The 16,542-nt window shown below is 41.0% G+C and overlaps 1 protein-coding gene across 1 annotated transcript in view; it reads right to left on the bottom strand.

Annotated features, from left to right (window-relative positions):
• The window catches only part of NUP210 (nucleoporin 210), a 118,483-nt gene that overhangs the window by 91,716 nt on the left and 10,225 nt on the right, over window positions 1-16,542 (bottom strand). The window contains exons 2-3 of the mRNA XM_048858458.2: window positions 2,705-2,841; window positions 1,656-1,787 (exon numbers count right to left, since the gene is read on the bottom strand). Of these exons, the coding sequence (XP_048714415.2) occupies window positions 1,656-1,787; window positions 2,705-2,841 (269 nt within the window). The remainder of the gene's footprint in view (window positions 1-1,655; window positions 1,788-2,704; window positions 2,842-16,542) is intronic.

Raw genomic sequence — 16,542 nt, 5'->3', positions numbered from 1 at the left:
GTTTGTCATAGATAATACAGGTGATTGCTAACACACAGCAATTCAGGGACTTCATCTAAAGATACACTGATGAAGAGCATTATATAAGAGGTAGGTCATTACAAGAAGCAATCTTCCTATTGTACTGCAACATAGTGATTAACACAGATCAGAAAGTTATGATAGACACAGCACAGTTACCAACCATGTGGACCCAAACGCAGGATCAGAACCAAGGGCTGATAAAATAGGTGTAACACATACTTTACAGTGATTCCTGCTAGGGTCTAAGTCATCATTTCTAGGACAAATCACTATTTTAAGCAGCTGAAATTCATATTATATATATATATATATATATATATATATATATATTGAATTCATTGGGACTCTTATCTGGATAGGGCCTGTGGGATCAGGGCCCAAAGTAATTTCATATATAGGATTCCAAAAGCTGCTGGAACCGTTGCAGTTCATTATGTGTGTGTGGCCCTGATCCCACAGGCCCTATCCAGATAAGAGTCCCAATGAATTCAATGGGACTTTTGCCTTTAATAAAGATTGCAGGTTTGGCTTGGTCCTACAAACACTTACAAATGTAAATAGCTATTCTTGAACTCAAGACTAATCATGTGAGCTAAGCTAATGTTATGGCACTTTTAAAATGTTGAGATGGAATTTAATCTTAAGAGTTCTGCTCTGTCACCAACAATTGGAAGTTCAAGCATTTAACGAGAAGCTTTCACTGTATTTAACTCTCCATAATTCATGTCAAGCATAACAAAATAACTTTACTTTCCTAAAATATTTGGTAGGAAGTTTAGTCCAGAACTTGTGAATCAGAATTTTGATTCATTTTACACTGTACAAAAATGCATCAAGTCTAGAAGCTATGAAGACATGTACATGCACAGTAATTTTGTGATTAAGTTTTTTAAAAGTTTACATAATGGCTTTAACATTAACATTCTCTGTGTTTACAGAGTGCCTTGATATAAAACTATTTTGAGATAATGGGTGATGTGCAAGAGTTTACACCGAGACTAATTTGGCTCACTGTATCAAAGATTGGTTGAATATCATCTCCCTTCTTCATACATTCATGAGGCCAACTTCCCCCTGGTGTAACTAATGTCCTAATTTTTTTCAACAATGCTGCAAAACTATTTGGGGAAAGTGCTAAGTGCCGATTTAAACAGCACACTGTAACTGGTGTCATCAGAAAAAAATACATGTTAGACATATTTAATGTGCATGTTTAAAGTGTCTTCTTCCTTTTTTACTGGCATTAACAAAAATAATTTGCACACAATACATTAGGATGTTAAGTGTGTGACAATCTTCCTTGCAGCCCTGACCAGACCAGCCAAATATTGATGTGACATTTCAGCAATGCAAATGTTATTGCTTCCTGCTTTTTGTTTCTCTCACCCCCTTTCCCTGAAGTTAGAGCTTTTACATGTAAATATGTTGATTTGGGATTCTGATATTTGAAATTCCATTAATACTGAAGTTGATTCCTGAGCAACACAGAAAAAATTAAACAATTCTCCTACACGTTGTCCGGGTTGGGCTCCAACATCCAGTCCTGTCCTAGGTAAAGTCTGAGCAGAGTACATCACACACACACGCACGACTTCATTAACACTTTCACATCTTAATAGTAAGCCTCTGACCTTCAGAATCCAAAGCCTGAATTTTCAGCTTCAGCGGTGAATCTTCAAGATAAAGTTCTCTTGTCGTGGACACAATTTGGATGCCATGAATTATGTCAACTATAGCATCACAACGAAGCACTTGACCAGTCACTTAAGGAAACAATAGAAAACATGAAGTCAGTAGCACTGAGCATGATCACCACCAAAATTATTAAGCAAATAAGATGAACATATTAACCAGTTGGCAGATCTAAACGAAGGGCAGCACAAAGCTTTGCCATTCAGGGAATGGAATCCAGGTCCTGAATGCTATTGAAAAAACAAACTAGGCCCTGAAGACAGGAGAAGTAGTTCCTCCCTTCTAAGCTCAAAATAAAAGTGTTTGTGTGGGATTTGCAATGCCCACCATACTGTCAGTGAAGAAAATTTGCATTATTTCCCCTCCAGAAAATGTTTGTAGAGTGTTGCTGGTTCAGAATAGCAGCTCCCTAGACACAATTCAGTGACTGAAATGGGTAAAATCCCCCTACACGTATCATTCATAAAACACCCTACATTCCTTTGGGATGAAAAGTGCAATAACACATAGCCAATTTATTATACAATGATTACATTACAAATAAATGTCTATTAACTCATCTACTTTGTATATCTTTCTTTCTAAAGGCAGACAGTACCCTGCATTGATGTAAGGCATGGAAGTAAACTCCAATTTTCCAAATCCCAAATATCTAAAACTGATTTATGTAAAATTAAAATTGAAACATTCACTTTTAGGAATCCCCAGATTTGTGAGGGTTTCAGATACACCTATCACCCACCCCTGAAGATTTCAGATGCCTTACCCACATTGACTTGAGACCTCTGCGGAACAGGGTTCATGTGGTCTTTTCTATCTATAAGCTTATATATAAAAGTGCACAGATGAATGGATGTTTGTTTGTTACATATACAGTGTGTATATGTGTGTATCCCTTAAAGATGTCACAGGGCTCATAGACCTGCAGTACTGTACAATTTTTTTAACCCACACAATAAAATGTGACTTTAAAAATTTGAAAACGTACATATATCTTCAGCAAAAATTATACTTGTCAGACGTGTTGGCTGCGATGAACGTGCCTGGACAACAGCCTTTTGTGAACACTGGCGTTCATCGTGATCTGCAGGTTCTATGCTGGCAACTTCTGGCCTTGTGGAAGACCTACAAGAATATCACTGAAAGTTACTGGAATGTTAGTCAGCTATCATGGAAAATGCACAGACTCTTATTTAAAAGCAACAGTAACCTTTTTATCTGAACCACCACCACCATTACCGTATGTAAAATCTGTGTCTTCATATTATAAGCTATGGGACTGACTTTTGCACGTGCAGAGTGCCCACATCTACCAGGGATTTCAACCAGAGTTGAGGTTAGTCAGCACTTCTGGGGAAAAAGCATGCCCTAAGCCTATTGCTATATCTATATACCCTTCACCGCAGCACAAGAACGCCAGCTTATGCTAGTCATTTTGCTTTAAAAAAAAAAAAAAATCCTATGCACTTACTAAGCCAAAAAATCCTTCATCTTGTGTTTTAACAACTTAGAAGCAGAGACAGTAAGATAAAATGCAAACAGAATATGAAGTGCAACCTAAGATTAAGTCTATCAATTACCGTCATAGGATAAATGCTATTCCTCACTTGCAATCATAACTGGCATTTTCCATAGCAAAGGTATGGATGATGACTCAGGTTTTTTCCAATTACAAAAAGTCACAATTATCCATAGATTCGCTGTGGCAGAGCCCATTAATAGTAAAAGTGATGAGTAACATTTTTCTAATTAAGAAATTCAAATGTGATATAATGTCTAGTTAATGTATGCAATGCAATTTAGATTTAGAAGCTTGTATAATACTATTTGGTGCTATTTAAATTAACACAACAGTTTGAACCATTATAAATTATTTGACCAATTCCATTTTTGCTCAAAATTGTGTTTCTTTAAAAAGCAAGACCCCAATCCTGTAGTGAGTTCTGCATGCCCCTGGGTCCACATGGAATTCATTGCAGGACTGGGGCCCAAATTTTTAATTTCTTAAATGTTGCAAGGGCCTGAATGGAAGCGGGATTGGGGGGGAGGGGGGTGTAGAGTCACAGCTAGAAACATTGTGGATTTCTCTAAGGCGACTTCATGGTGATGATGAAAGCACAGTTGATTGGTTATTGGGTTTTCTTCAAAAATAATAATCAAAACTATGGGTGAGATCCACAGCTGGTGGAAACAGCAAAGCTACACTGATTTATACCGGCTGAAGAACTGACCTTGTTTTTGGAATTATTTCCAAATAATGGCAATTTTTGGAAAAGTTTCACAAAGCAATGATCTATGGGAGATCACCTGAAACAGAAATGTTTTGATTTTCCATCAACTCTCTCTCTCCAAACCTGAGGCTTGGATTTGATATTAACAAATTAACCAAATCAAGAAATTAGCCCCTTCCTTTGTGATTAATTCATGCCCATTATAAACACATTACCACCACACTGCATTTTGCAGTACTTGCAGTTTTCTTTCAGTTAGTTATCCAGCCAAGGAGAACACAGAACCACCTTTGTTATATTAATTAGAATAAATAATTCTTTGTCCCACTGCAACATTAAACAACAAAAATCACCATCTTAATATTGAATCCAGCCCTACAACATACTGAACACCATCAACTCCAAGCAGGATCAATGGAAGTTCAAGAGACTCTGTAAGTCTCACAGTTGGGTTCCTCAAATGAAACACGTAACAACAGATCAGTTTCAGGATCAATAAGGTTTGAATTAGAATACATTTTCAAACTACACAACATGTATAACTGTAGAAATGGACATGTAACCATTGTACACAGTTGGCACTGAGTTGTACCTAGGTGAGGACCAGATTTCCACCATAGCAGGCACTGAACAAACACAGGACAAAAAGGCTTTAAGCAGCTTACAATCTAAAGGTATGAGTAAAGTACTGGATCTGTAAAGTACACAAGTACTTGGTTTGCAATTATAGGAATTGCACATGAAAATGCAGATTTGTGGGGATTTATACGGTTTTGAATATCTGCTTGCCAAACCCTGCTGTTCTTAGGCAAAATGACCACCACTGAAGTCAATGTATTAATGAATATGACTCCAACAGATGTTTGGCCCAAGTAAGGACTAGGTTTAAAGAACGGGGCGCAACTGTCACTGATGTTTCTGAAACAAGTACCAGGATTTGGCCTACTCAAAACAAAACAAAAATCACACCAAACCACAACAAATGAACAGCTATCAGCAGTTATTTATGGGCAGTTTAAGAACTAATCAATTGTCTAAGTCTGAAAATAAACAGAAAACAATTAAGTTTATGTACTTAAAAGTGTGAGAGTCAAGTCCTGATAGAGAAAATATTATACATTAATTTTCACTAATAAGAATCCCATCTACACTTGCCCATAAATAGGGCGTAATAATTGTAGGTTGGATGATGAAGACAGTAACTGAAAAAATGTTGTTACAGTAGTGTCTTGCACTCTGTTATGCTCTTCCCTCCACAGAGCTAATTTTAGTCTTGTGATATAGACAAACAATTCACTATTTCACAAAGCAACACATACCTCCACAATTTATTCCACATCCTAACTACTGCAGTGTTTTTAATTCCTGGGACAGCATGCCAGTAATTAGATGCTAAAAGAGCTACTAATGTTTCAACATTAGATTCTACCAATATGTACCTGGTAGGACTTCTTGAATTACATATTAAAACCGCTAATAGCGTCTAGCAGTAAAAACAATGCTTGCGTGGTGCTGGTGGGAAGAAGCAGAATAGCGAAGAGGGAGGGAAAAACAAAAGAAATATGTAATTTATGTCCCAACATTTGTTTTACTCCAACAGTTTGGGCCAAATTCTACTTTCAGGTGACTGCTCAGCACTCCCACTGACTTCAGTACCTTCTACCTCATTATGTTCAACTTTTTAAGTTTTAGGCTTTACACACCCAATCTTGTCCCTATTGCTGTCAGTAGCAAAACTCGCATCAGCGGGACGAGATTGGGCCCTAAATTTGTCCCTATACAAATACACTAACTCCTCTCTTAACATTGTAGTTATGTTCCTGAAAAATGCGACTTTAAGTGAAACGATGTTAAGCGAATCCAATTTCCCCACAAGAGTGAATGTAAATGGGGGGGGGGGTTAGGTTCCAGGAAAAAAAAAATTTGCCATACAGTACAGTACTATAGTTGAGAGGTGCCCCGGCCTTACCCCACACAGGCAGAGCCCACTGGCACTGGAGACAACAAGGCAGGCAAGGAGGCTGAAGGTGCCATAGGGTAGGAGAAGCATGTTGCGCAGCACGAGCAGCTGCGTCCCCTACTTTGCAAGCACCAGGGGGAGGGGGGCGGATGGCTCAACCCTCGGCCCGCCCACTCCACCCCTTCCCTCAAACCCCCACCCTTAACCCACCTCTTCTTCCCCCCCCCTCCTCCCCCTTTACTCCACACATAGCATCCTCGCTCTTCCCTCCCCTGCCTCCTGCCCACGGCAATCAGCTGGCTTGCAGCATTCAGGAGGGAGGAGCAAGGACACAGCGCGCAGGCTCCTCCTCCCTCCCCTGCCGCCTGAATGCTGCAAGCCAGGTGATTGCCACGGGCAGGAGGCAGGGGAGCGAGGTAGGAGGCGCGCCGCTTCCTCCCCCCTGCCCACGGCAATCAGCTGGCTTGTGGCATTCAGGGGGCAGGGGAGGGAGGGGGAGGAGCAAGGACTCGGCACGCAGCCTCCCCCCCTACCGGCAACAATCAGCTGGTTTGCGGTGTTCAAGAGGCAGGGGGAGCCTGCGCGCTAAGTCCTCGCACCTCCCCCCTCCCTCCTGAACACCGCAAGCCAGCTGATTGCCGCGGGCAGGAGGCAGGGGGAGGAGGGGGAAGGCGCTGATCCACGGGGTCTGCCGGCGGGCGGGAGGTGCTGTGGACAAAGCAAGCTTTGCTATAACGTTGTTTGGTTGCATTGCACAACTTTAAATGAAGCATGTTCTGTAACTGAGCAGGGACGCAAGATCGAAACAACATTAAGTGAGAGGATGTTAAGTGGGGAGTTACTGTACTGCAAAATTACAAGAATAATATTCAACTATCTGCCATGGTAGAGGAACAAAAGTAAGTGGGTATCATGGGTGATTATGTCTAACCATATTTAATGCTGTTAATAATCCATTTTAAAGTATTGACAAACGTATGTCCTTCCCCATAATTTTAGCATTATTTTGGTGAATACACTTGCGTCAATTTATAGATAAGTTCAGACTGCACAGTTTAAGTACCACAGAATAACTGCTCTTCAGAATGCATAATTAGCAAAAATAAGTCTCTCTGAAGATAAATAATTATCAGCTCATCTAATGTTTCAGGACTTGACTTAGAAACATTTACAGACATGTAGCCAGATGGAAACAGTAACATCAACTGGCATGTAAAGCCTTTCAACAGAGACTTGATTGAACAATATGTTTGGTGCTGTATTCACAGTGAATCTCAGGACCCAATTTACTGTTTATATACCAAACTGACTACACAGCATCCAAAATAACATAGAAGCAATTTTATCTGTATCAGCAAATTATGGTTCCAAACAGATTCCCAGGGAATCGTAAGATGTTCAAGCTGAACCACAGCCTTGCCCTCCTCACAATGGAACAGAATTTCCCTATTTGCATGAGTTTTTAAACCTACAGGGGAGGTTTTATTTGTTTTTGTTTTTTTAAGTCTACTCGATCCTCTCTTAGAGCAATTCTCATCGTACTAAGAAAAAGAGTAGCAAACAGATTTCCATCCTGTCCTATGTTTTGGAGGCAAATGCAATAGATGGACACAGTGAGAGTAGCCAAGGGTGAAGCTTTTGCTCAGAGTGGGGTTTTCAGTAGGGCTGTGAGTTGGCCCACCTCTGGACAGCAACAGGAGCAGAGTTAAGCCACCGGTGACTGCTTTTGAACATCAGACCTAGAATGCCAATTGAAATCAAATCTATCACATTGTTAAATCCAAAAGATCTTTATCATTCATTTTTTTCTTAGGCAAAACCGACAATGGGGTTTTAATCTTAGTAAGTCTCTCATGATTTGGCCTTCACTGAGTATTACAGTACACTGCTCTAACTAAAATATGATTTAATTTTGTGGATTGTTCTGCCTTTAGCTTCACTAGGTAGAATATAACAAAACAAGATGTACGTTCCCCAAAGCATAATGGGTTTTGTTCCAGAATTTTAGCTGGGACTGTGTTTAGCAAAATTAACATTATGCATCTCCTAAATGCAGGCAATTATTTGACATATTGTTTCCTTTTAAGTTCACTGAAGTGATATTTTGGACCCTTCCTCCTCTTGTCTTGACCTAAAACTGAAAAAAGCTTCTGAATGAATAATTATGGTTTTGAGGTTTTTGTATGTAGCTGATACTAAACTGGGAGGAGTGGTAGATACGCTGGAGGGCAGGGATAGGATACAGAGGGACCTAGACAAATTGGAGGATTGGGCCAAAAGAAATCTGATGAGGTTCAATAAGGATAAGTGCAGGGTCCTGCACTTAGGACGGAAGAACCCAATGCACAGCTACAGACTAGGGACCGAATGGCTAGGCAGCAGTTCTGCGGAAAAGGACCTAGGGGTGACAGTGGACGAGAAGCTGGATATGAGTCAGCAGTGTGCCCTTGTTGCCAAGAAGGCCAATGGCATTTTGGCATGTATAAGTAGGGGCATAGCGAGCAGATCGAGGGACGTGATCGTCCCCCTCTATTCGACATTGGTGAGGCCTCATCTGGAGTACCGTGTCCAGTTTTGGGCCCCACACTACAAGAAGGATGTGGATAAATTGGAGAGAGTCCAGCGAAGGGCAACAAAAATGATTAGAGGTCTGGAACACATGACTTATGAGGAGAGGCTGAGGGAACTGGGATTGTTTAGTCTGCAGAAGAGAAGAATGAGGGGGGATTTGATAGCTGCTTTCAACTACCTGAGAGGTGGTTCCAGAGAGGATGGTTCTAGACTATTCTCAGTGGTAGAAGAGGACAGGAAAAGGAGTAATGGTCTCAAGTTGCAGTGGGGGAGGTTTAGGTTGGATATTAGGAAAAAGTTTTTCACTAGGAGGGTGGTGAAACACTGGAATGCGTTACCTAGGGAGGTGGTAGAATCTCCTTCCTTAGAAGTTTTTAAGGTCAGGCTTGACAAAGCCCTGGCTGGGATGATTTAATTGGGGATTGGTCCTGCTTTGAGCAGGGGGTTGGACTAGATGACCTCCTGAAGTCCCTTCCAACCCTGATATTCTATGATTCTATGATTACATAAATGTATAATAATAAAGTGTATGGGACAGTTGTGCGTTAGAACAAGATCCCAGTTTTTCATTAAATCTATATTCAACGGAGGCAGAGTACAGGCATGTTAGGTTTGTTAAATACATGAATAGCCAAGTTCTTGCACAGCCAGACACCCAGAGATTCTTCACAAACATTTTTTCCCCTGCACTGCTGTAGTTAGCCTATCTTTGTCTAGATACTATTGAACCTTTCCTGGTGTTCAGAAAAGCTCTACAATAGCCATCACATTGCGGTTCTGAAAAAGTGGCATTTCTCTGCTGCAGCTGTTGTTCTCATAGATTTCCCAGGCAACCTTACAAATTCTAAAATAGAATAGCCCATTCCCAAGAGGTTATGGATAGCAACCTATTCATGGTAAAGGAAAATGGTTAATTCTCCACAAAGAAAGTTTTTGATCCAACCAAACTAGAAATATTGGCTGGACTTTTAAAAAAGGAAAAGATAACAAAAGTAACTGCCATGGACAGGTGGCCAAAAAGTATTTTATTATAACTGCTGAAACGTTTATGCAAAAAGCTAGAGAGAGTACAGACAGAAGGCTAACATGCTTGTAGCCTGCTAGTTAATTGTTGTTTTTTTTTAAATCACGAGATAATCCAAATATTAGAATGCAATCAAAACAGATTAAGGTTTGACTGTATAAATCATCAAAAGGAGAGTCAAGGTATGGCTGCATGCCTGGTGAGAACTCATGCCACTGTATCTTGGGAGCACGCAAGTCTAAGAATATTGCATGGCTGTTCAGCTTAGTGCGATGCCAGCCATTGCGGTGATTTCCTCTTTCCCCATTCTCCCCCCAAAAATTCACGGATTCAGAAGAAGGCTCCTTCACTTCAAGTAAACAGGTTTCAGACTGGTAGCCGTGTTAGTCTATCAGTAGAAAGAACGAGGAGTACTTGTGGCACCTTAGAGACGAACAAATGTATTTGGGCATAAGCTTTCGTGGGCTAAAACTCACTTCATCGGATGCATGCAGTGGAAAATAAAGTAGGAAGATATATATACACAGACAACATGAAAAAATGGGTGTTGCCATACCAACTCTAACAAGACCAATTAATTAAGGTGGGCATACAGTTAGTATGGCAACATCTATTTTTTCCATGTTCTCTGTGTATATATACACCTTCCTACTGTATTTTCCACTGCATGCATCCGATGAAGTGGGGTTTAGCCCACAAAAGCTTATGCCCAAATAAATGTGTTAGTTTCCAAGGTGCCACAAGTACTCCTAGTTTTTTTTCAAGTAAACTGGTTTGCCAAGAGGTGGGAAAAATTAACCCCTCCTTCCTCTCCAATCCAGAGGAGAATTTATAGCTTTCACCCTGTAAAGGTCCATGGGAACTGCAGGAAGCAGCGGCCAGCACATCCCTGCGGCCCGCCACTTCCTGCAGCTCCCATTGGCCGGGAACAGTGAACCGCGGCCACTGGGAGTTGCGGGGGACCGTGCCTGTGGACAGTCAATGTAAACAAAATGTCTCAAGACCTGTCTGCGGATTACCCTGATGGGCTGCGTGCCAAAGGTTGCCGACCCCTGCAATAAACTCTCCACAGTAAAGTGTGCAACCAACTACAGTAGAAAAAGTGCTCTCTTCATTCCCTATAATTTTGGCCTGGAAAATTAGTTTGCCCTGAAAATTGCCAGATTACTCAAAAAGCAAAGGTTTCTGCAAAGCTTGAAGAAAATATGTAAAACTGTTTTTGGAACAGAGCACTGCCCTGAGGTGGCAGACCCGTATGTTATCTGCTAGACCACAGATACTCTCATGCAAATTGCTTTAATCTTCTATACTCAGGAAGGTGAACTAGAATATGGGGATAATGGTTTCTATCCATTTTTGTGAAGTGATTTGAGATGTAGGGATGTAAAAGCACCATGCAAGTATAAATTATCATCACCCATATTTTTCACTTGGGATAACAGATTCAGTTACTTTGCTGGAAAGCAGTTTAGCTCAGGGAGTTAGGGATGGACTGTGGAATTGGAACCAAGACACCCAGGTTCTTGTCTTGAGACCGGTTTCAGAGTAGCACCCGTGTTAGTCTGTATTCGCAAAAAGAAAAGGAGTACTTGTGGCACCTTAGACACGAACAAATTTATTTGAGCATAAGCTTTCGTGAGCTACAGCTCACTTCATCGGATGCATTCAGTGGAAAATACAGTGGGGAGATTTATATACATAGAGAACATGAAACAATGGATGTTACCATACACACTGTAACAAGAGAGTGATCACTTAAGGTGAGCTATTACCAGCAGGACAGCGGGTGGAGGAGGGGGACCTTTTGTAGTGATAATCAAGGTGGACCATTTCCAGCAGTTGACAAGAACATCTGAGGAACAGTGGAGGTTGGAGGGGGGGAATAAACATGGGCAAATAGTTTTACTTTGTGTAATGACCCATCCACTCCCCGTCTCCATTCAAGCCTAAGTTAATTGTATCCAGTTTGCAAATTAATTCCAATTCAGCAGTCTCTCATTGGAGTCTGTTTCTGAAGTTTTTTTGTTGAAGATTTGCAACTTTTAGGTCTGTAATCGAGTGACCAAAGAGACTGAAGTGTTCTCCGACTGGGTTTTGAATGTTATAATTCTTGACGTCTGATTTGTGTCCATTTATTCTTTTGCATAGAGACTGTCCAGTTTGAGCAATGTACATGGCAGAAGGGCATTGCTGGCACATGATGGCATATATCACATTGGTAGATGTGCAGTGAACGAGCCTCTGATAGTGTGGCTGATGTGATTAGGCCTTATTATGGTGTCCTCTGAATAGATTTGTGGACACAGTTGGCAACGGGCTTTGTTGCAAGGATAGGTTCCTGAGTTAGTGGTTCTGTGGTGTGGCGTGTGGTTGCTGGTGAGTATTTGCTTCAGGTTGGGGAGCTATCTGTAAGGAAGGACTGGCCTGTCTCCCAAGATCTGTGAGAGTGACGGGTAGTCCTTCAGGATAAGCTGTAGATCCTTCAAAAACAGACTCCAACGAGAGACTGCTGAATTGGAATTAATTTGCAAGCTGGATAAATTAATTTAGGCTTGAATAGAGACTGGGAGTGGATGGGTCATTCCACAAAGTAAAACTATTTCCCCATGTTTATTCCCCCCCTCCACCTCCGCACTGTTCCTCAGACGTTCTTGTCAACTGCTGGAAATGGCCCACCTTGATTATCACTACAAAAGGTCCCCCTTCCCCCTCACTCCCTCTGCCCTCTCCCCCCCCCCCCCCACCCGCTCTCCTGCTGGTAATAGCTCATCTTAAGTGATCACTCTCTTGTTACAGTGTGTATGGTAACACCCATTGTTTCATGTTCTCTATGTATATAAATCTCCCCACTGTATTTTCCACTGAATGCATCCGATCAAGTGAGCTGTAGCTCACGAAAGCTTATGCTCAAATAAATTTGTTAGTCTCTAAGGTGCCACAAGTACTCCTTTTCTTTTTGTCTTGGGACCGACACTTGATACACTATTATTTCTTACCCTTGTCATCAGTGATTGGAGAGAAGATAGGCTGCACTGTACATGCAAACATGGCAAAGTTAACCATGTAGTGAGCATGTTTATCTTGTCAGATGTGCACCGAACAGCACAAAGATCCACGGGAGGTATATTTAATTTGGCCAGCCCTGCTCATTCCTTTAATTTAATGCTCCAGTGACCCTTCCCTTATTTAATTTCCATTATTTTAAATATATCTTATGTTTACTCTACATTTCTTTTTCTGATCATGGACAAAAATTATAAAAGATTGTTACTTCTACAGCAGCAGAGATATGGAAGTGCTTCAAGAACAAAAAGACAGACCCTGACACAAAAAAGGGCATGAACCTGAAAGGTGCAGAGTGCCCTCAACATCTACTGAAGTCATTTAAGCGTTCTATTTAAAGAATAATAGTAATAATAATTCTCCTAGTGTTCTTTCCTAAGAGTATGAACAAGACTGGTCAATTTTACTGCAACTATTTGGAATCATGGTAAGGGGCAGACAGACTTCAAGTTTATCAAATGCCCACTTGCCAGGGGCAATGAAAGAGTGAACCCTAAGTAGAGTCCAGTGGCAGTACCGAGACAGAGCTCCAGCAACTGTGCTCATCACGATGTAGCCTCAACACCTTGTTGCCCATCTTTTGTATCAGTCATCAGCTAACAATTTTAGTCTATTTCTGCACAGGAGGTGTCTGGATAAGTTTTCAATCCTGTGTTATTATTTCAGCATTATTAAAACAATCTTCTTCTAAGGCTTTAGGACCCAATTTGACTCCCACTGAAGTCAACAGAAACTTTCCACCATCTCCAATAGGCATTGGATCAGACCCGTAGTCAATAATATTTCTTAACACAGCAATACTTCATTATCAGCAGAGGTCCGTGTCGTGATGCTTTCCATTTCCACAAAAGAGATGCGGATATAAGTGTGTTCCAAGAATATAAGCATATTTATATGCCACATGTGAACTTAAATATAAATCCCACACGTTAATTTGCAATGTAAAGAGGTTTTGCAATTGTGTGATACAGAGTTCAGCCAGCGAGCACTGCTATTTTAAAATCACTGCTTCTGAATGCTTCCCTTCCCCCAGTATGATTAGGAAGTAACCATAAATTTGGAGCAATTTTTAAATGAAGTTTTGTCTTCATTTCTCTGTAGGTACAGTGTTTTGCAAAAAAAATACCAGTATTATATATGATGTTTATACTTAGAAACATCACAAATCTAGATTAAAACTTAATTTACAAAAATTATTCTTTCCTGCTAGAGTAACAGTAACACCTCAAGAAAGCAATGGACTCCTGAAATGTCAGAAGTACATTTAAAGCCACACTTCTAGTTTTGTCGTCTCTCATAATTTTCTCATGTGACTCATGATATTTTGTGCTTTTCTTGAAACCCCAGCTCTAGAAGTCATTTAATTACATGAGAATCTGAGCTTTCATGTTGAAAAAAATGCATACCAATGGTAAGTTTCTACCATTTCTGGTTTCAGAGAAAAACTTGAAAAGATTTCAGAGTAGCAGCCGTGTTAGTCTGTATCCGCAAAAAGAAAAGGAGGACTTGTGGCACCTTAGAGACTAACAAATGTATTAGAACATAAGCTTTCGTGAGCGATAGCTCATTTCATCGGATGCATAGAATGGAACATATAGTAAGATATCTATATATATATATATACACACACACACACACAGAGATAAGTTGGAAGTTACCATACAAACTGTGAGAGGCTAATTAGTTAAGATGAGCTATTATCAGCAGGAGAAAAAAACTTTTGTAGTGATAATCAAGATGGCCCATTTAGACAGTTGACAAGAAGGTGTGAGGATACTTAGCTTAAAGAAATAGATTCAATATGTGTAATGACCCAGCCACTCCCAGTCTCTATTCAAACCCAAGTTAATGGTATCTAGTTTGCATATTAATTCAAGCTCAGCAGTTTCTCCTTGGAGTCTGTTAGAGATCCACTTCCTGGACACTACGGTGCTAATAAGAGATGGTCACATAAACACCACCCTACACCAGAAACCTACTGACCACTATGCTTACCTACATGCCTCCAGATTTCATCCAGACCACACCACACCACACGATCCATTGTCTACAGCCAAGCTCTATGACACAACCGCATTTGCGCCAACCCCTCAGACAGAGACAAACACCTACAAGGTCTCTATCAAGTGTTCTTACAACTACAATACCCACCTGCTGAAGTCAAGAACCAGGCTGACAGAGCCAGAAGAATACCCAGAAGTTACCTACTACAGGACAGGCCCAACGAAGAAAATAACAGAACGCCACTAGCCATCACCTTCAGCCCCCAACTAAAACACCTCTCCAGCGCATCATCAAGGATCTACAACCTATCCTGAAGGATGACCCATCACTCTCACAGATCCTGGGAGACAGGCCAGTCCTTGCTTACAGACAGCCCCCCAACCTGAAGCAAATACTCATCAGCAACCACACACCACACAACAGAACCACTAACCCAGGAACCTATCCTTGCAACAAAGCCAGTTGCCAACTGTGTCCACATATCTATTCAGGGGACACCATCATAGGGCCTCATCACATCAGCCACACTATCAGAGGCTCGTTCACCTGCATATCTACCAATGTGATATATGCCATCATGTGCCAGCCGTGCCCCTCTGCCATGTACATTGGCCAAGCTGGACAGTCTCTACGTAAAAGAATAAATGGACACAAATCAGACGTCAAGAATTATAACATTCAAAACCCAGTCGGAGAACACCCCAATCTCTTTGGTCACTCGATTACAGACCTAAAAGTGACAATTCTTCAACACAAAAACTTCAAAAATAGACTCCAAGGAGAGACTGCTGAATTGGAATTAATTTGCAAACTGGATAAATTAACTTAGGCTTGAATAAAGACTGGGAGTGGATGGGTCATTACGCAAAGTAAAACTATTTCCCCATGTTATTCTCCCCTCCCCCCCACACTGTTCCTTCGATGTGCTTGTCAACTGCTGGAAATGGCCCACCTTGATTATCACTACAAAAGGTATACGATGAAGTGAGCTGTAGCTCACGAAAGCTTATGCTCAAATAAATTTGTTAGTCTCTAAGGTGCCACATGTCCTCCTTTTATTTTTAAGGATACAAACTAACACGGTTGCTACTCTGAATACTGTTACAGTGTGTATGGTAACACCCATTGTTTCATGTTCTCTGTGTATATAAAATCTCCCCCTCTGTATTTTCCACTGCATACATCCGATGAAGTGAGCTGTAGCTCACGAAATCTTATGCCACAAGTACTCCTCTTCTTTTAGCGTATACAGATTAACAGGCCTGCTACTCTGAAACTTGGGTCTGAATAGAGACTGGGAGTGGCTGGGTCATTACACATATTGAATCTATTTCCTTAAGGTAAGTATCCTTCTTGTCAACTGTCTAAATGGGCCATCTTGATTATCACTACAAAAGTTTTTTTCCTCCTGCTGATAATAGCTCATCATAACTAATTACAGGTTTCAGAGTAGCAGCCGTGTTAGTCTGTATTTGCAAAAAGAAAAGGAGGACTTGTGGCACCTTAGACCCTAACCAATTTATTTGAGCATAAGCTTTTGTGAGCTACAGCTCACTTCATCGAATGCATTCAATGGAAAATACAGTGGGGAGATTTTATATATGCAGAGAACATGAAACAATGGGTGTTACTATACACACTGTAACCAGAGTGATCACTTAAGGTGAGCTATTACAGCGGGGAGGGGGGCGGGGGGGGACCTTTTGTAGTGATAATCAAGATGGGCCATTTCCAGCAGTTGACAAGAACGTCTGAGGAACAGTGGGGGGTGGAGGGGGAGAAATAAACATGGGGAAATAGTTTTACTTTGTGTAATGACCCATCCACTCCCAGTCTCTATTCAAGCCTAAGTTAACTGTATCCAGCACTCTCTCCTTGGAGTCTGTTTCTGAATTTTTTTTGTTGAAGATTTGCAACTTTTAGATCTGTAATCGAGTGACCAAAGAGATTGAAGTGTTCTCCAACTGGAGTGG

Source organism: Caretta caretta, chromosome 7, assembly GCF_965140235.1.
Source record: "Caretta caretta isolate rCarCar2 chromosome 7, rCarCar1.hap1, whole genome shotgun sequence".
Lineage (NCBI taxonomy): Eukaryota > Metazoa > Chordata > Testudines > Cheloniidae > Caretta > Caretta caretta.
The sequence above is the reverse complement of the archived record's forward strand: the minus strand, read 5'-3'. Positions and strand labels throughout refer to the sequence as shown.